General features: G+C 36.8%; 1 protein-coding gene across 6 annotated transcripts in view; it reads right to left on the reverse strand.

The window, feature by feature from the left end:
* Nucleotides 1–22,161, reverse strand: part of SLC37A3 (solute carrier family 37 member 3) — a 103,085-nt gene that overhangs the window by 32,714 nt on the left and 48,210 nt on the right. For 4 of the 6 annotated variants that reach the window (XM_077147598.1, XM_077147631.1, XM_077147504.1 and 1 more), the window contains 4 exons: nucleotides 20,325–20,408; nucleotides 15,843–15,988; nucleotides 13,174–13,270; nucleotides 9,195–9,380 (listed from right to left, as the gene is read on the reverse strand). In XM_077147598.1, the coding sequence (XP_077003713.1) occupies nucleotides 9,195–9,380; nucleotides 13,174–13,270; nucleotides 15,843–15,988; nucleotides 20,325–20,408 (513 nt within the window). The remainder of the gene's footprint in view (nucleotides 1–9,194; nucleotides 9,381–13,173; nucleotides 13,271–15,842; nucleotides 15,989–20,324; nucleotides 20,409–22,161) is intronic. The other 2 variants (XM_077147549.1, XM_077147623.1) reach the window with 2 other exon arrangements.

Raw genomic sequence — 22,161 nt, forward strand, 5'->3', positions numbered from 1 at the left:
CCACTGCTCAGAGTAAAGGGCAATTATCAAAACAACTTGAAACTGACTCTCCAAACACGGTTTAGCAATCCTGAATACACATACAAAGAGAAATTCAACATTAGCAATAATTGCCTATTTGGAGCTTGTATTAGTTAGGGTTCTCTAGATAAACAGAATCAACAGGGAACACTTGCAAATATAAAATTTATAAAAGTGTCTCACGTGACCACAGGAACACAGAGTCCAAATCCACAGGGCAGGCTGTGAAGCCGACAACTCCCGATGGAGGGTCTGGATGAACTCCATGGGAGAGGCTCACCAGCCGAAGCAGGAATGGGGCCTGTCTCCTCTGAGTCCTCCTTAAAAGGTCTCCCGTGATTAGATTTAGCATCACTAATTGTAGAAGACATCCCCTTTGACTGATTACAAATGAATCAGCTGTGGATGCAGCTGACATGATCATGACCTAATCCTATGAAATGTCCTCATTGCAACAGACAGGCCAGTACTTGCCCAATCAGATAAACAGCTACCACAACTTGGCCGAGTTGACACATGTCCCTAACCATGACAGAGCTCTAATTGCAAAGAAAAAAAAAGTCCTGAACAGCTCTCCAAAGGAAGTAAAACAAGTCTCTCTATTCTTTCACCTGCCCCCTCTCCTGCTCCATGCTTTCTTATTTCCTATCATCTAAGAGTATATAAACTGAGGTCCTTGGAATAAAGATCCCCAGGAATGTAACTGCTTCCAGGTCATGAGCATTTTTCCTAATGCTGGTTAGGCTAAGGTATGAAAAAGTCCACATGATATCCTGGCACTGAGATTCCGAGTCACTTCAGTTTATCAGCAAGTCGGCCTAACCTCAGTGACTTGAAATGTGAGGTTTACATGAGCCCATGAGACACCGAGACTTCCTAAAACCAAAGCTCACTGCCCCAGACATTTTCCATGTTAGAGTTTCAAGATCAGTCCAGCCGGCCTTTCCATCTCTTTCAGCAGCTTTTCCCCTGGAGACACCTAAGGTATGTTGGTTTGTACCCTTCATCTCCAAAACGGGGCAAAGAGCTACTTTAATTATACCATTAAAACATAGCAAGCCACAGCCTGCAGTGCCAGAAGGATGCTGGGAAGGTGAGTGAGGTGGGTGAGTCAGAAGGGCCTGGTGGCGAAGTTGGCCAGGAACCAGAGTGCCTCTAACCCGGGGATGGTCCAAGGCTAAATGCCTTCAATTTGCCAGTCTTGGGCTCAGTTCTCCTTTCAAAGGAGAGTCTTTGCCCTCTACTTATTCAGCTGGCCTGGAAGTGCCTTATGACTTAATAATATTAACTATCCTCCAAAGCCTCCTGAGTCACGAAGGCCATGCAAATTCTACCTCCATTCCTCCTGCAGGTCGGAAGACCAGTAATTTTAGTTCTCCAGCTCTTCAACTGAACTTATGACTTGGAACATAGGATTTCACTGGAACTCTTACAAGTGTCCTAATCTGGAAATGCTTTTTGGGTCTGTCTGGGTCTGGATCTCCTGTTTATTGGTTTTATTATAGAACTGACAGATAAAATCAGAAGAGAAGTTTGGGGGCATGGCACCTGAAACTTTAGCTTCTTTTCCCATTTTACGAGAAGGGAAAAAGAAGGCAGCATTTAGTGAGAACCTCCTGTGTCCTTTTATGTTTGTCCTGTAATCCTCACAAAGACCCTCTCAGTAGGAGATGATGGGAACACCTTGCTTTTTAACTGTTTTCTTGGGCCATTTGTTGTTTGTTTGTTTGTTTACATGGACAGGCACAGGGAAACAAACCCATCTTGGGCCATTTTGTTTATGGAATACATATAAAATATTTTGCACGCAAGAAAACATTCTAATTCTTAGCTAATTTACACGGTGCTTAAATACAGCACTAAGGGTGGTACAAAAATGAGAAGTTGGCTTCAAAGCTGGCCCACTGGAGGTGTACACACACATTTGAGTGATGCTGCCATTACTCCAGATTTGCCTGAAATGTCTGTCTGGGCATGGTCCTCAAAGCCAGCTTATGGTCTTGTAGTTCAGCCTCATTGTTTATTGCCACATCTCATCTGGGGTCTAAGATGGTACTATCCAATTTATTCACCAGACTTGCTTCTTTTAGCAGTTTGGAACATTGGTGCTTTGTCATCCAGAGTATGTTCCAGAGTGTTTCCCACAGGCTCTTAAGATGTCCCAAAGAGGACCAACCCTCTGTGTGGTACACTGGCAACAGCTTTGGACTAAGTGAAGCCCTATAGTAGGCTGCTTCAGATTCAACACTCATTTGGCTAGATTCATTCTTGGCTTTCAAAAAAACAAAGTGTGGTAGCCTGATACACACAACTCATGACCATCCAAAATGGAGTACACTTACCGAGGGTAAGCCTTGAATTTTAAGGCTTTGTGTTTCCTGGGCTACAGTGGGTTATGTTTCAAATAGAAGGGAATGGGTTTGCAGTGACTTTGGGCTGTGCAAGAGTAAACACTCAGGCTCAAGTCCTAGCCAGCTGGTAAGCATGGAAGTCTTTCAGGAACTTAATGCAAGAGAGGAAGTAAAGAACATAAGGCTTTTTATACTGAGTAGGACCTCTGGAGCCCATCCAGCCAACAGAACCAACGTGGGCAATAACAAATGCTTTGCCCTGTAAGAGTCTCTTTTTAAGCGACGTTCCATCTCCATGGTCCACTCTGAGGTGCACTGAAATTAGGCCATGTTGGTTGCAAAAAGCCTATGAGGTAGTGAATATCAAGAATGCTGTGTGTATTTGGCAGTAGGTAGTAGATGATAGGGTAGTAGATCCCCAGTTGGCTCACAGAATCTAAATGAGACCTTTGCATGCAGCAAGTGAAACAAAATAAAGATGTTCCCTTCTACCTCTGAGCCTATCCTTTGTAGAAGCACCATGGTACAGTAACAATTATTTAAAACATGGTGAGCTCCCTCATTGAATTCCTATCCCTAAACACCCAGAATCAGATGGCCAAGAAACCATAAGCAGCCACCCTAAATTTCTCCAAGAGCAGGTGTGATGCTAGAAGTAAAAACCTTCCAAGTGAATGACTCCTCTGCTTTCTTAGAAGCAGCATAATAAGAGATTGGTTGCACTGGTAATGCTGCGGTGTTGAATCTATAAAAAGTCATGCATTCTTCTGGTTTTCTCTTCTAATGTTTTGGCTATATGGATGAATAAAATGAAGTTTGCAACTTATTTGAAAATCCTGGAAGGAAGATACTTTTCAAACACTGTTTATTCTTTAACCAATAAACTTACCATTTTTACCAAAAATAGTGCTGACATAAAAACCTTGTAGATCCATCATTTCGTACACGTTTAAGTATATACATCCAGGGGATTAACTCCTAGAGATGGAATTGCCCAGTCCAAGCAGTTATAATTTTGATAGTCCTATACTGACCCTCTAGGAATTATTTAGAGACAGGAAATGCCGGTCTCTTCACATCCTCATAACCATGGCATATTACCAAACTTTTGGATTTTTACCAATCTAACAGATACACAGTATAGTTTTTTTACATTTGCCTCTCTATACCAATTAACATCTAAATTCTGTAAGGGCAGGGATCTTTGCCTATTTTAGATAGTGCTATACTCTTCAGTTCTATAGGGTTCATAGAGCGGTTTAATAAATATTTATTGAATGAATAAATAAGCTATGAATGAAGTTAAATATCTTTTCATATATTTAAGCATTATTTCTAGAGGGCAAGAGCTGGTCCAAGATGGTGGCGTAGTGAGGTATGGAATATAGTTTGTCCTCCAGAGCAGCTATAAATAGCCAGGAACAGTACAGATTAACTGCTGGGGCCATATCAGTGAACGAACATACAGCATACACCAGTCTGGACAAGGTGGACCAGCTGCAATCCCCCCCAGAACTGTGAGTCCTCCAAGCCATGGAGGCTAGCACCCCTCCCCCACAGACTGCTTCACAGAGGGTAAAGGAGACTTTACAACAGCAAGGGGCTGAACTCAACCAAGCTGCAACTGTGGAATTAATTAACAAACTCTGGCTACTAAAAACAACCCCCCAGCTCAGCTGAACCTCCAGCAAAAGCTGAGGTTGCTGGTTTCTGTCCCCACACAGAAATCCTGCTCTGAAGAGGATTTTTTTCCTTTTCTTTTTTGTGGCTGTGTTTCTACGAGTTGACTGCTCTTTGCATACAACTGCAAGGTTTCTCAGGCTCCAACTGCCGAGCCAAGGGCAGAATTAAACTTGTGTGAGAGGCAAAGAGGCTGGTCACAATTTCCTGGAGGAAAACCAGCCTACAACCTCTCATCTGTCTCCACCACACCCCCAGCAGGAACAGTCTGCTGAAGTTAAAGGTACCGCATCACCTTATGCTGGTGGGACCTGCAGGAAGACAAGGGCTACATACTGGGCAGGAGAGTAAAAACACAGAGTCCTGAGACTTCACAGGAAAGTCTTTCAACGCTGGGTCTCATCCTGAGGGAAAACTGATGCAGGTGACTCTTTCCTCTACCAGGAGGACAGTTTGGTCTGGGAAAATCTGGCTGGGGTCTATAATACCTAAGTAGACCCTCCTAAAGGTGAGGGGGAAAAGGCACCACGCAGGGAGGGTAAGAAATAAGAAAACAAGAACTGAATGTCAAAGAACAGATAGACCACAAAGTCATCCAGCAAGAAAATCCTAGGTAGAAAAAGTGAAAACAATCTCCAGAATAAACTAATCAAGGTAATTAAATGCCTAGACACCAGCAAAAAATAACGAATCACACTGGGAAAATTGAAGATACAGCCCAGTCAAAGGAACAAACCAACAACTCAAATGAGATACAGGAGTTGAAATAATTAATTCAGAATGTTCGAACAGATATGGAAAACCTCATCAAAAATCAAATCAATGAATTGAGGGAGGATATAAAGAAGGTAAGGAATGAACAAAAAAAATTGAAAGTCTGAAAAAAACAAATCGCAGAACTTATGGGAATGAAAGGCATTATAGAAGAGATGAAAGAAACAACAGAAACCTGCAATGAGATTTCAAGAGGCAGAAGACAGGATAAGAGAACTGGAGGACAGGACATCTGAAATCCCACAAGCAAAGAAAATATAGGGAAAAGAATGAAAAAATATGAGCACAGTCTCAGGGAGTTGAATGACAACATGAAGTGCACAAATATATGTGTTCTGGATGTCCCAGAAGGAGAACAGAAGAGAAAAGGAGGAAATAAACTAATGGAGGAAATTATCACTGAAAATTTCCCAACTCTTATGTAAGACTTAAAATTATCCAAGAAGTACAGCATACCTCAAATAGAATAGATCCAAATGGACGTACTCCAAGACACTTATGAATCAGAATGTCAGATGTCAAAGAGAAAGAGAGAATCTGGAAAGCAGCAAGAGAAAAGCAATCTATCACATACAAGGGAAGTCCAATAAGACTATGCATACATTTCTCAGCAGAAACCATGGAGTGGGATGATATATTTAAATTACTAAAAGAGAAAAACTGTCAACAAAGAATTCTATATACAGCAAAACTGTTCTTCAAAAATGAGGGGGAAATTAAAACATTATCAGACAAAAAATCACTAACAGAATTTGTGACCAAGAGATTGGCTCTGCAAGAAATACTAAAGGGAACACTAGAGGCAGATATGAAAAGACAGGAGAGAAAGGTGTGGAGATGAGTGTAGAAATGAAGACTATCAGTAAAGGTAAACAAAAGAAAAATTAGATATGACATATAAAATCCAAAAGGCAAAATGGGAGAAAAAAGTACTACCTGTATAGTAATAAAACTAAATGTTAATGGATTAAACTCCCCAATCAAAAGACACAGACTGGCAGAATGAATTAAAAAACAGGACCCATCTATATGCTGCCTACAGGAAACACATCTTAGACCCAAGGATAAACATAGGTTGAAAGTGAAAGGTTGGGAAAAGATATTTCATGCAAATAACAATCAGAAAAGAGCAGGAGTAGCTATACTAATATCCAACAAATTAAACTTCAAATGTAAAACAGTTAAAGAGACAAAGAAGGGACGCTAAGTATTAATAAAAGGAACAATTCAACAAGAAGACATAGCAATCATAAATACTTATGTACCAAGCCAGAATGCTCCAAAATATATGAGGCAAACACTGAAAAAAGAAATAGACACATCTACCATAATAGTTGGAGACTTCAAATCCAAAATCTCGTCAATGGACAGAACATCTAGACATAGGATCAATAAAGAAACTGAGAATTTGAATAATACAATAAATGAGCTAGATTTAACAGACATTTATAGAACATTACACCCCACAACAGCAGGATACACCTTCTCCTCAAATGCTCATGGATCATTCTCAAGGATAGACCATAAGCTGGGTTACAAAGCAAGTCCCAATAAATTTAAAAAGATTGAAATCATACAAAACACTTTCTCAGATCATAAAAGGAATGAGGTTGGAAATCAAAAATAGGCAGAGTGCCAGAAAATTCACAAATATGTGGAAGCTCAACAACACACTCTTAAACAACCAGTGGGTCAAGGAAGAAATTACAAGGTAAATCAGTAAATATTTCGAGGCAAAGGAAAATGAAAACACAACATATCAAAACATATGGGATGTATGGGATGCGATGAATCCCAGAGTGATTTGATCAATGAATGGAAAAGTATTTGCAGAGTCCCCTTTAGGGAATGGTGAGAACGGGGGAAAACCCCTAGTCTTGGGGTTTGTTCATATAAAACTTAACCCCACAAAGGATAGGTCAAGCTTACTTAAAATTTAGGCCTAAGAGTCACCCCCAAGAGAGCCTCTTTTGTTGCTCAGATGTGGCCTCTCTCTCCAGCCAATACAACAAGCAAACTCACCACCCTCTCCCCTGTCTACGTGGGACATGACTCCCAGGGGTGTGGACCTTCCTGGCAACGTGGGACAGACATCCTAGAATGAGCTGAGACTCAGCATCAAGGGATTGAGAAAAACCCTAGAATGAACTGAGACTCAGCATCAAGGGATTGAGAAAACCTTCTCGACCAAAAGGGGGAAGAGAGAAATGAGACAAAGTGTCAATGGCTGAGATATTCCAAACTGAGTCGAGAGGTTATCCTAAAGGTTATTCTTATACATAGATATCTATTCAAGATGTAATGGAGAGGCTGGAGGGAACTGCCTGAAAATGTAGAGCTGTGTTCCAGTAGCCATGTTTCTTGATAATTGAATAATGATATAGCTTTCACGATGTAACTGTGTGACTGTGAAAACCTTGTGTCTGATGCTCCTTTTATTTACCTTGTCAACAGACGAGTAGAACATATGGAATAAAAATAAATAATAGGGGGAACAAATGTTAAAATAAATTTAGTTTGAAATGCTAGTGACCAATGAAAGGGAGGGGTAAGGGGCATGGTATGTATAATCTCTTTTTTTGTGTGTTTTCGTTTTGTTTCTTTTTCTGTTGTCTTTTTATTTCTTTTTCTGAATTGACACAAATATTCTAAGAAATGATCATGATGATGAATATGCAAATATGTGATGATGTCGTGAATTACTGATTACATATGTAGAACGCAATGATCATGTTAAGTGTTTTTGTTCATTTGTTGTTAAATTTTTATTAATTTAATAAATAAATAAATAAAATTTAAAAAAAATGTATGGGATACAGCAAAGGCAGTGCCAAAAGGGAAATTTGTTGCCCTAAATGCCTATATCAAAAAAGAAGAAAGAGCAAAACTCGAGGAATTAACAGTCCACTTGGAAGAACTAAAGAAAGAACAGCAAACTAACCCCAAAGTAAGCAAAAGGAAAGAAATAATGAAGATTAGAGCAGAAATAAATGAAATTGAGACCATGAAAACAATCGAGAAAATCAACAAAAGCAAGAGTTGATTCTATGAGAAAATCTATAGACCCTCTCATCTATGCACAATTGATCTCTGATAAGGCAGTCAAGCCAACTCACCTGGGACAGAACAGTCTCTTCAACAAAAAGCACCTGGAGAACTGGATATCCATATGCAAAAGAATGAAAGAGGATCTATATCTCACACCCTGTACAAAAATTAACTCAAAATGGATCAAAGACCTAAACATTAGATCTAAGAACATAAAATTTTTAGAAGAAAGTATAGGGAAATATTTTATAAATCATATAATAGGAGGCGGCTTCCTAGATCTTACACCCAAAGCACAAGCACTGAAGAAAGAAATAGAGAAATGGGAACTCCTCAAAATTAAACACTTTCATGCATCAAAGAAATTTTGTCAAGAAAGTAAAAAAGATAGCCTACACAATGGGAGACAATATTTGGAAACAATATATCAGATAAGGGTCTAGTATCCTGTGCTGGTTTGAAAGGAAGTATAACCCCCAGAAAAGTCATATTTTAATCAAAATATCATTTTGTAAAGGTAGAATAATCTCTATTCAATACTGTATGTTTGAAACTGTAATCAGATCATCTCCCTGGATGCTGTGATTTAGTCAAGAGTGGTTGTAAAACTGGATTAGGGGATGACAGGTCTCCACCCATTTGGGTGGGTCTTGATTGGTTTATTGGAGTCCTATAAAAGAGGAAATATTTTGGAGAATGAGAGATTCAGAGAGAGCAGAGCAGAACAACATAGACACGAGAAGCTGAAGTCCACCAGCCAGCAGCCCTGGAGATGAAGAAGGGAAATGCATCCCAGGGAGCTTCATGAAACAGGAAGCCAGGAGAAGCTAGTAGATGATGCCATGATTGCCATATGCCCTTCCAGATGAGAGAGGAACCCTGAGCCTGTTCGCCACATGCCCTTCCAGCTTTGAGAGAAACTCTGAACGTTGCTGGCCTTCTTGAACCAAGGTATCTTTTCCTGGATGGATGCCTTAGATTGACTATTTCTATAGACTTGTTTTAATTGGGACATTTTCTCGGACTTAGAACTGTAAACTAGCAACATATTAAATTCCCCTTTTAAAAACCATTCTGCTTCTTGTATATTGCATTTCAGCAGCTAGCAAACTAGAACATATCCAAAATATATAAGAGATTGTTCAACTCAACAACAAGAAGACAAACAACTCAATTACAAAATGGGCAAAAGACATGAACAGACACTTCTCAGAAGAGCAAATATAAATGGCTAAAAGGCACATGAAAAGATGCTCAACTTCCCCGGTTATTAGGGAAATGCAAATCAAAACCACAATGAGATATCATCTCACTACTCACCAGAATGGCCATTATCAATACAACAGAAAACGACAAGTGCTGGAGAGGATGTGGAGAAACAGGCACACTTATCCACTGTTGGTAGAAATATAAAATGGTACAACTGCTGTGGAAGGCAGTTTGGCGGTTCCTCAGGAAGTTAAGTATAGAATTACCATACGATCCAGCAATACCATTGACTGGTATCTATTCAGAGGACATGAGGGCAAGAACACAAATGACATTAGCACACCAATGTTTATAGCAGCATTATTTGTAATTGCCAAGAGATGGAAATAACTCAAATGTTCATCCACAGACAAGTGGCTAAACAAGCTGTGGTATATACATATGATGGAATATTATACAGCTGTAAAACAGAATAAAGACATGAAGCATGTAACAACATGGATGGACCTTGAGGACATTATGCTGAGTGAGATCAACTATAAACAAAAGGACAAATACTGTATGGTCTTACTGATTTAAACTAACATTAGTGAATGAACTTGGAGAATTTCAGTTAACAACAGAGGCCATCAAGAGATAGAAATAGGGGAGATTTTCAGTAATTGGAGCTGAAGGGATACAGATTGTGCAAAAGGACTGATTGTAAAAATTCAGAAATGGATAGTACAATACTAATTATAGCAAAATAATGTTAATACACTGAATGAAGCTGAACGTGAGAACGACAGAGGGAGGAGGGCTGGGGGCACAAATGAAACAAGAAGAAAGATAGACAATAAAGACTGACAGTATAATCTAGGAATGCCTAAAGTGTACAATGATAGTGACTAAACGTACAAATTAAAAAATGTGTTTCCATGAGGAAGAACAAAGGAATGTCAATATTGCAGTGTTGAAAACAGATGGTCATTCACATTTTAAAACTTTAACTTATGCGTGAGACTAATGCAAAAAAATATTTATTTGGTACAAAATTTATATTTTGACTAGTGCATTTTCTAATATAACTTATGTGGACAGTTTAATTGAACACCATGAGCCTTTGTAGTCTTTGTCTAGAGTGACACCCTGATAAATCCCAGAGTGATTTGAACAGTAAAATAAAAAACTATTTGCAAAGTCCCTCTGGGGGAATGGCGAGAAAGGGGGAAAATTCAACTTCCCCGTGTGGAGAACTCCTGATACTCTCACAAGCAGTGGGGACAAAGTAATAGGCCAAGCCCTTAGTCTTGCGGTTTGTTCATGTGAAACTTATCCCCACAAAGAACAGGCTACGCCTACTTAAAATTAGGCCTAAGAGTCACCCCAGAGACCCTCATTTGTTGCTCAGATAAGGCCTCTTTCTCTCAGCCAACACAGTAAACAAACCCATAGCCCTTTTCCTCTCTGTGTAGGAGCTGACGCCCAGGGGTGTAAACCTTTCTGGCAATATGGGACAGAAATCCTAGAATGAGCTGGGACTCAGCATAAAGGGATTGAGAGCCTTCGAGACCAAAAGGGGAAAGAGAGAATGAGACAAAATAAAGTGTCAATGGCTGAGAGATTTCAAACAGAGTCGAGAAGTCATCCTGGAGATTATTCTTATGCATTATACAGATATCACCTTTTAGTTAAGGTATATTGGAGAGGCTGGACGTTAAGTGCCTGAAAATGTAGAACTGGTTCCACTAGCAATGTCTTTTGAAGATGACTATATAATGACATAGCTTTCGGAATATGACTGTGTGATTGTAAAAACCTTGTGTCTGATGCTCCTTTTATCTCCAGTATGGACAGATGTATAAAACATATGGATTAAAAATAAATAATTAATAGGGGGAACAAATGTTAAAATAAATGTAGTAGATTCAAATGCTAGTGATCAATGAAAAGAGTGGTAAGGGGTATAGAAAAAAAATAGGAGAAACAAAGGCTAAAATACATTGGATAGATGGAAATACTAGTAGTCAATGAGGAGGGGTAAGGGGAATGGTATGTGTGAGTTTTTTCTTTTTATTTCTTTTTCTGGAGTGACACAAATGTTCTAAAAAATGATCATAGTGATGAATATACTACTACGTGATGATAATGTGAGTTACTGATCATATACCAACAATGGAATAATCATATGGTAAGAATGCTCATGTTTGAAATAAATAAATAAATGAATAAATAAATAAAAATAAGTATATGGAACTTTGAATAGGGCATGAGATTTTGTAGGTTTGTCCAGAGTAAGGCCCTGGTAAATCCCAGAGTGATTTGAACAGTGAATAAAAATATAAATGCATAATCCACTTAGGGGAATGGTGAGAAAGGGAAAAAATTCAACTTTTCCATTTGGAGAACCTCTGATATTCTCTCAAGCAGTGGGGACAACCAAATCAATAGGCCAAGCCCTCAATCTTGGAGTTTGTTCATATGAAACTAATCCCCTCAAAAGATAGACTAAGCCTATTTAAAATTAGGCCTAAGAGTCACCCCCAGAGAACCTCTTTTGTTGCTCAGATGTGGTCTATCTCTCTCTCAGCCAACATCGCAAGCAAATTCACCACCCTCCCCCTCTCTACATGGGACATGACTCCCAGGGGTGTAAACCTCCCTGGCAAGGTGGGACAGAAATCCTAGAATGAGCTGGGACTCAGCATCAAGGGATTGAGAAAACTTCTCGACCGGAAAGAGGAAAAGAGAAATGAGACTAAATAAAGTGTCAGTAGCTGAGAGATTTCAAACAGAGTTGAGAGGTTATACTGGAGGTTATTCTTATGCATTTTAAAGATATCCCCTTTTTAGTTTAAGGTGTATTAGAGAGGCTAGAGAGAAGTGCCTGAAACTGTAGAGCTGTGTTTCGGTAGCCATGTTTCTTGTAGGTAAATGTAAAATGATATAGCTTTTGCAATGTGACTATGATTGTGGAAACTTTTTGTCTGATGCTCCTTTTATCTACAATACTGACAGATGAGTAAAAAATACGGATTAAAAATAAATGAATAATAGGGGGAACAAATGTCAAAATAAATTGAGTAGATTGAAACAGTAGCGAACAATGTAAGGGAATGGTAAGGGGTATAGGAAAAAAATAGGGGGAACAAAGGATAAAATCTACTGAGTAGATGGAAATACTAGTGGTCAATGAAAGGGAGGGGTAAGGGGTATGGTAGGTGTGAGTTTTTTCTTTTTTCTTTTTATTTCTTTTTCTGGAGTGATGCAAATGTTCTAAAAAATTATGGTGATGAAAATACCACTACGTGATGATACTGTGAGCCACTGATTGTACACCATACACGGAATGTTAGTATGTTAAGAATGTTCATGTTTGTATGTTGTTTGGTTTGATAATACAAAATAAATTAAATAATTTTTTTAAAAAAGAGTTATTTCTATTTTCTTTTCATAAACTATATATTCAAATCCTTCTTCTTTCTTTCCATGGATTATTGGTCTTCTTCATCTCAATTTTTGGGTGCTCTTGAATCTTAATGAGATTATTAGCCCTTTGTTTCCATAACAGGAGTTGCAAACACTTTTCCCAATAGCTATTTATCTTTAGACTTTCTTATGATGTTTTTGCCATGAGTTTCTTTCTTTTAATTTTTTTCATCACATAGTTGTATATTCATCATCATGACTGTTTCTTAGAACATTTTCATCAATTCAGAAAAAGAAATAAAAAGACAACAGAAGAAAAATTCATACATACCATACCCTTTACCCCTCCCTTTCACTGATCACTAGCATTTCAATCTACTAAATTTATTTTAACAATTGTTCCCCCTATTATTTATTTATTTTTAATCCTTATGTTTTACTCATCTGTCCATAAGGTAGATAAGAGAAGCATCAGACATAAGGTTTTCACAATCACACACACTGTGAAAGCTGTATCATTATACAATCATCTTCAAGAAACATGCCATGAGTTTTTTATATTTGACATTGCTCTATGTAGTTTTAAATGGCCACAGGATTGTTTTCTAAGAAAAGAATAAGGGCTAAACAAAATATATATGCTCTCAAGAAAAAAAAAAAAAAAACTGAAAAATGTACCTACCTCATAACCATACTGCAGAACAGAAGAAGCTAGACATGCTCCCAAAATATTACCCACTGAAGCACAGGCACTCCAAAGACCAAAAATAACTCCTCGCCTAAAAGGGAGAACAGTGTAAAACAGAAAATAGAATCAGAAGGGATTTTGTGAGATGATTCAAATATAAAACAACCAAAACAGTGAAGGTTCACATTACAACAAATTCTATTCTAAGATTTTTAAAAGTACAACAAGATGGCAAACCATCAGACCTCTTCAATATTTTTTATATATTATATTAACGTCCAATTTTAGGCTCATTGATAAAGACACTTTTAACAGAATGAAAAGATACTTATATAATAAAAGACTCATATCCAGAATATAAAAACTCTCAAAGCTCAATAACAAGAAAACAAAATGACTCAATTTAAAAACAGGGGTAGAGAGTGTAGGTAGAAGAAGAGGAATGAATGTACAATACTCTCAAAATAAATCTTGAGCAAAAGATTTAACTTCTCTATCTCACACACACACACACACGATGTAAATAAGCAATAAAAAGATGTTCAACATCATTAGATATAAGGGAAATGCAAATTAAAACCACAAAGAGATACCACTATATACCTACTAGAATAACTGAAATAAAAAAAGACTGACCCATACCAAGTGTCGACAAGGATGTAGAGCAAGTAGAACTCATATTCTACAGGTTAAAATATAAAATGGTACAATAACTTTGGAGGAGACTGCCAGTTTCTTAAAAAACACATACACACATTTACCATATGACACAGATATTTACTCCTAGGTATTTACCCAAGAGAAACGGAAACATGTGTCCGCACAAAGATTTGTACAAGAATGTTCATTTAGCTTTATTTGTAACAGCCGAAGTCAGAAACAACCAAATACCCATCAAAAGAGGGACAAATAAACAAACTGTGGTACAATGGAATACATTTCATCTATAAAAAGGAAAGAACTATTGATGCCCACAAAAACATGAATGAATCTCAAAATAATTATGCTGAATCAAAGAAGCCACATAAAAAAACAATCCACATTTATGATTTCATTTATGGTTCGTTCATAGGAATAGCTATTGTGTCTAAGGCATTGCACTACCAATTTCACTAACTTGTTTAGAAAAAAAAATCTTATTTTCAAAAATAAACTGTAATGAAAAAAAAAAACCTGCAATGGCTTTCTTGAATTTAATTTCTTTCTTTGTGACTAAACCATATAAATAATAAGTGGTTAGATTGTTCAGTCACTGCTATCAAATACCTAAGTATCTGCAATTTGCAAAAGCTTAGATAGAAACTTTTTCAAAATAGGATGTCAAAACAAGTGATTATCTTTGAGTGAAACAATTTCAGATAGTTTTACCCTTCATTTGTTTCTGTCCCTTTATATTTTCAGGGTTTTCTGTAATAACCAAGTACCCTTTATATAACTTTAAAAAATAATAAACAGAAAAAATCAGTTAAAAATTCTTCATAAAAAATAACAGCACGCAAACAGGCCATATCACCAACTCTAAAGAAAACTACAGTGTCATAAGGGAACACCTATAAAAAGGCAATTCTGTTAAACCAATACTCTAGAACCAGAATGAAATATAAACCACTAGCATGTTGAAATATGATCAGAGCATTCTTATAAAGTTCTATTTATTCTAACCACAAGACATTTTATAAGTGAACTAACATAGCTTAGCAGATCATTAACAAAAAGAATTATTACACCCATTATAAATCTGGGGAAGGATAAAAACTGAGCCAGTTAGAGCATTTACTGACCACTGTGGTAGGTGCACAGTATCTCTCTGTTACATACACTGGCCCCTATATAAGAGTACATAAACAAACAAAAATGATAGCACCATAGATGAAATAAATGTGCATCTGACATCACACAAACAAATATTTATCTAGGAAAAGTGATAAATATCCAAATTAAATCATTCAAAAATCTGAGCATCTCTAACATTAAGTAGCAAAGGAAATTCTTTTGATATCTCAACTTATTTATCACCCTGTATATTAAGTATGACTCTACATGATACTTAAGTAGGTAGACATCCTTGCCCCACAGCACCACACACAAATACAACCTAGTAACTACCTGAAATTTCAGAAAAAAGGGGCCAACTTAAATATGCACCAATATTTGGCATTCTTTACATGAATTTTATTACAATCCTTGTTATGTGACATTAGACAGTAAGCAAGTCATACAATTATCCTTGGCTTCAGTATCCTTTATCTTTAATGTAAAAAAGTTAAACTAGAACACTGAGACTCAAAAAGGGAATGGAAGGCAAAACCCACTAAAAGACATATGGTAGGATAGCAAGTGGAATTCATGTTTTCTAATGAGAAGATAAGTTAAAAAAAATGATAAAACAATTTTCTTTGAGATATACTGCCTTAAGTCCATATTCAAAATCTGAATACGGCCTAGTGAAAGTTATGAATGTGCTATACTAGGCTAGATAAAAGATCCATACCATATCCAATACACTTTGACCTAAAACCTCATATCATTGAATTATTCTCTTTCTAAAACAGAAAGAAAACATGGGTAGTATCTGAGGGATGAAGTTAACCAACCTTGGCAAGTCTGAATAATCTAATATTAAAGCTACTTAAAAAGAAAAATTTAAAAAGGAGGTGGCATACCCAGCTTTCCCAAACCAGTTGCCCATAACAGCAACTACACAGGGCCAACCTGTGGACTGCAGCAGACCATTCACAATCCACAGGCAGCAGTAGAACCACTTGTTGTAGAAATGCAGCCATTCTGTGAGGGTGCCAAAGATAAATACCTTAGAGAAGGAAATAAAAAGTGACATGTCACATACACACAGTTTTAGTATACTCCTAACTACATACAATACTTATGTTTCTGTATAGAGACTACATGGAGAAGGCATTCAAATATTTAGAGTCTAAAAGACAGGGCACTCACACTTAGATGCTCCTGCTCAAAGCCACCACTGATTAGGATAACCGAATCACCACCCCCAAGGGAAGGCAAAGATGTCAAACATAAAACTTAAGTCACACCCTTTATTCTTACACCTCCAACTTGCATCTTCAACTCTAAGAAATTAATTCCTCACTTTAAGACCTCATTTTTTTTTACCTTTTTCCATTTCCTCTTCCTCAAACCCAGCTGTATAAGGGTTTAAGTGCAAATCTTTAGTAAGATCACATGAGCAAAAGTTTGGTATTGAAACACTAAAACTACCAACTAGATAATCTGCTTCCAGAAAACTACCTATTAAAGTCTTTAAACTTTTCCACCTGATTTTCTAATTATAATTCCAAACTTTCTTTGGTTTATGAATATAGTTGCAATATAATATCATTTTGCCTAAATTCAAGCTTCTTTAAAAATTCATATTAGCCTGCCACAAAGCTAAAAGACTGAAATACACCTGTTATTACATCATATACATAGACTGAAGGTTTAAAATTATTCTCTGAACACCTGTACCTTGTTGGTGATGATGTAAAATGGGGCTGCTGCTGTGAAAAATAATTTGGCAGTTCTTCAAAAAGTTAAACATAGAATGACTCAGCAATTTCACTTCTAGATAAATACCCCTAAATAAATGAAAACAGGAACTCAAAGAGATACTTGTACACCAATGTTCATAAGCAGCATTATTTACCATAGCCAAAAGGTGGAAATGACCTAAGTGTCCATCAACAGATGAACAAAATGTGTTATATACATAAAATGGAATATTATTTAGCTATAAAAAAGAATGAAGTTCTGGGCAATGGGGCTCAGTGGCAGAGTTCTTGCCTGCCATGCTGGAGACCTGGGTTCGATTCCCATGTCTGGCCATGGGGAAAAAAAGAGGAATGAAGCTCTAATAAGTGCTACAATATAGATGTACCATGAAAACACTATGCTAAGTAAAATATGCCAGACATGAAAGGACAAATAATGTATGAATCCTCTTATAAGACTATCCAGAATAAAAGTAGATTAGAGGTTACCAGGGGCTGGGGTGGGAGTGGGTAAGGGAAGTTATTGTTTAATGAGTACAGTTTCTGTTTGTGGTAATGAAAAATGTTTTTGGTAATAGATGACGGTGATGGTAGTACAACATTGTGAATGTACTTAATACCAATAAACTATATACTTAAAAATTGTTAATAGGGGAAATTTTGTGTTTTATATATATTACGACAATAACACACACAAACCACTCTCTCCCCACAAAGTCACTGAGATTTTAAAGAACAAATTTTTTTTTTAATTTATTCTATATAGCCAGATATACACTTGTTATAATCATCTACTAAATGAAGAAACATGTATTTCTAAAACATAAATAACAAAAGTGACTATTATTATTATAGGTGATGCTTTTGAAAACTCATATATGGAGACATTAAATCAATATAGTTCTATTATTCTTGAACATTAACAGGTTATATTAAGAATACTGAGGTGAGAGGAGACAGGCGAAGGCTATTTAAGAATAATCCCTTCCTCCTTCCTCTATTCTTGGGAGGTAGGAAAGAAAATTATTTTCTTGAGGAAGGAAACTGTCTCTCCCTCAGCAATGCCACCCCTGTCTTTCCCTGGGGATCTCGGAGTAGAAGAGCATCAAAATTCAAGTCAGGCAAGAGAAAACAAAAAGCATACCCCCAAAGGAATTTCCCCTACTAATTATAATAATTGGAGATCCATTTGTTTACAAGGTCCTCTTATGAAATACATAACACTTGAAAGAACTTAAAATTTGCTCATATCCATAAATTATTTTAATCATACAATTAAAATGTCCAAAATTGGTATGGAAATGTTAAGAGAAGGCAGGACTTACTGTGTTGCCATGATTAACAGAGTAAGGAGGTTGGAGGATAGACTGCTACTTGGAGGGCTTAGGACACTAGATACTAAAGGACAGGGAACCATACAGAAGAATTTGAGGGGTGATAACATATAATAATAGTTGATTCACTCTGCCCCAGAGCCTACATTAATTTGCTAAGCATTTTACACGTTATCAGCTCACTTATAACAATTCTTTTAAGGTAGTTTTTTTTAGCACCATTTTATACAGATGAGAAAGCTCAGACATTATCCCATCAAAAACATATAGTGATCATTCGCGTAGTTAGGATTTTAATGCAAGCAGTCACACTCAGGTCATAATCAGTATATTCAACTGCCTAATCAGTATTTTACTGAGTGCTCTTGTAGTATTGACATGCTTTTGTTTCTCTAAAAATCATCTGGATATTATCTATAGCCACCACCAGACTTTTGTTGTTGGTTCTTTGCAAATGCTATAAAAATGAAAGAGATTCATTTTAGTCTGAAAACTGGACATACTGTGTAAAGTGTGTAAAATTCTGCACTTCAAGTTCCTATTCTGTAAAATTAGGATAGCAATACTTGTCTCAGGGAACTCTTGTGAAGATTAAGTGAGTTTCAGATACACAATTTCACTCAGAACAGTGCCAGGAACATAGTGAGCACCATAACTACTAAGTTAGTCAGTGTAAGTTAAACCTATCTAATTCATGATCTGTTATTTAACAGAAATGGAAAGAGGACCATTGAAAGCCAGAAGAACAAGAATAAAGGTATTGAATAGAAAAGAGACTGGATATGTTAGGAGCACAGGAAATAATCAAGTTTGGCTAGAGCAAAGTGGTGAAGCATGGTGATAAACAAGACTATAAAGGTAGGGTAGCAGGTTGAGGAAAACACTGAATGGCATGCTAACATGTTTAGGTTTTACTCTGTTGGTAACACAGAATCTGAATCACATTTTAAAAAGACTCCTCTAGAGACTTCTCAATGTGTATGTTATGGTGCCCTTCAAATTTGGGGCCATGTAATTAAACATATTTTTATTTTTTTAATTAAACATTTCTGTTCAACAGTCCCCCCCTAAAAAAAAAAACGTAAAAGGGATAAGGAGCCTCAAGTGAAGATTAATTTTACTATTCTATTCTATATATACAAGTGGGGGATTACTTAGATTCTTAAAAAAAAGGCAAATTCATAAAATATAATGATGAATCAGTGGTTTTGGATCTACAATGTATAAATGTGTGATGCTTGAGAAGGACTATATAAAGGTGGAGGGATAGGGCAGGCCACGGTGGCTCAGCAGGCAGAGTTCTCAACTGTTACGCCAGAGACCGGGGTTTGATTCCCAGTGCCTGCCCATGTGGAAAAAGAAAAAGGTGGGGGGACAGGTGGGACAGAACGTAGTTTGTGTATGCTATTGAAGTTAAGCTGGTATCAAAGAAAACATGATTATTATGGATTTTGGATGTTAAATTTAAGCCCTATGGTAACCACAGAGAAAATACTAGAGAATATATAAACTCCTAAAGACAGAAAGTAGAGTATAGGTAACCAGGGGTGGGAGGCAGGGACAACGGAAGTTAATGCAAAACGAATATATATGGCTTCTGTTTGCAGTAAAGGAAAAGTACTGGATGGTGATGAGGGTACTGCAACATTGTGAAGGTGATTAATGCCACTGAACAGTATACTTGGGAGGGTCAGGATGGAAATTTTTATGTTATATAAATGTTATATAAATTTTTATGTTATTTTACACACAAAAAAAGAAAAAGAAACTGTAGAGATAATGAGAAGTGCAATACATGATACTGGATGGGATATAGGAATGGAGGAAGAAAGCCTCAAAAGGACATTATTGGGACATAAGAAAAATTTGGAATATAGAATGCAAACTTTATACAACATTAAATTTCTTGAATTTGATAATTATACCCAAGTGAATATCCTTGGTTATAGGAATGTACATGACAGTATTAAGTGTTCAAGGAGTATATGTGTGTAACCTGTTTTCAAATGTTCAGAAGAAAGAAAGGGAAGGAAGGGAAGAACTGGAAAAAGAAAAGGAAGGAAGAAAGGAAGTTTGGAAGAAAGCATGTATGTATGGATGGATGGATGGAATGAAGGAAGGAAGCAGAGAGACGACATGATAGAGCAAAGGTGGCAAAATGTCAAAATTGGTGAACCTGGGTATCTGTGGGGATACTGGAGTTCTCTGTATGGGGTTTGCATTAATTTTGCAATTATCCAGTCAGTATGAAATTATTTCAAAACAAAAAGATTAAAAAGCAACAAAAAAGAACTTTCCAACCTACCACTAATGCAGAAGAACACATGCCAAAAGATAGAACCCATCGTAAATTAAGACGATCCCCCACGACACCACTGATGAAAAGGCCCTAAAAAATAAAGCATTTTATTTTACAACTCTGAATAATAACACAATTTGAACAAAAATAACATGCATTCCAAAGCAAATAAGCATTAATAACATTTTTTTAAACTTTTTTTATTGTATAGCATAACATATACACAAAGCAAAAAAATAAAAAAGCAATAGTTTTCAAAGCACTCTTCAACAAGTGGCTAAGGACAGATTCCAGAGTTTGTCATGGGCTACCATACAATCCCCTCATATTTTTCCTTCTAGCTGCTCCAGAATATAGAAGGCTAGCGGGCTTAAATATTATCATCACAATCAACTTTTTTTTTCCTTCTTTTTTTGGTGAACAATAACATATATACAAAAAAGCTATAAATTCCAAAGCACAACACCACAATTAGCTGTACACATATTTCAGACTCTGACATGGGTTACAATTTCACAATTTTAGGTTTTTACTTCTAGGTGTTCTAAAATACTGGAGACTGAGAGAGATCATTTTAATGATTCAGCATTCATATTCATTTTTTAAGTACTATATTCTATGTATAATTCCACCATCACCTTTGATCTTTCCATACCTCTCTTTGGGGTTGTTTGTGCTATGGCAATTCCAAATTTTTGATACTGGAAGGGTCTGTCACTAATATGGGTAGGGAGATGGAACTATCTGATGTTCTGGAGAGGCTGGGCTAGGTTTCAGGACTTATCTGGACCAGGGACCCATCTGGAGGTTATATGTTTCTGGAAAGTTACTCTAGTGCCTGGAACCCTTGTGGAATCTTATATATTTCCCTATGTGTTCTTAAGGATTGGCTAGAATGGTACTGGTTGGGGGCTGGCAGGTGGCAAGGTCTACCTGAAGCTTGTGTAAGAGCAACCTCCTAAGTAGCCTCTCAACTCTATTTGAACTCTCTCTGCCACTGATTGATATTATTTTAAATTACAGAGCATTGAGATTATTTTAAATTATATCTTATTCTCACTCCTGAACTGGCCATCTATATTAGTTTCACAAATGTTTCATGAATTGACAATGATTATTTGCACACTAAACTGTAAATACTTCACGCACCAATACACAATAACGCAATGCAATCTTTGGTTTTACTTAATCCCCTGACCACCTAAAAGGAGAATGCAAAGAATAAGAATAATTCCAATAAAGAAACTACATAAATATACTTTATTTTCTAGGTAAGATTTTCTCCTAAACATTAGTTTTAAAGCATTTCCCAATGGGATTCTCTCTACCTATTTGCATTATGTACTAAGATGTGCTACAGCATATCCTGCAGTTTCCAATAAGCAGAACAGAAGCTTCTAATGGCACGCTAGCTGCCTGTTTAAAACAGATCCTTATAACTTTCCAGAAACCTCCAACCTCCAGCTGGTTCCCTGGACCAGGTAAGTCCTGAAATGCAGAGGGGTCAGCCTCTCCAGAACATCGACTACTTCCAATTCCCTACCCCACATTATCAACAGCCTCTTTCAACATGAAAAATATCCAAATACCCCTAAAAAGTGGGAGAAAGATCAAAGGTGATGGTGAAATTACACAGAGAAGTTAGGGTTTAGCAAATTAGTATGATTGCTGAATCATTATACTGATATTTCTTTTAGTCTTCGGTATCCTAAAGCAGCCAGAAGTAAAAACCTAAAATTGTAGAACTGTAACCATACCAAACTCTGAAATCTGTTCTACAAGTAATTGTTGCAATGTGCTTTGAAATTTATTCCTTTTTTGTATGTTTTTTTCCACAAAAAAG

Source organism: Tamandua tetradactyla, chromosome 1 (genome assembly GCF_023851605.1).
Source record: "Tamandua tetradactyla isolate mTamTet1 chromosome 1, mTamTet1.pri, whole genome shotgun sequence".
Lineage (NCBI taxonomy): Eukaryota > Metazoa > Chordata > Mammalia > Pilosa > Myrmecophagidae > Tamandua > Tamandua tetradactyla.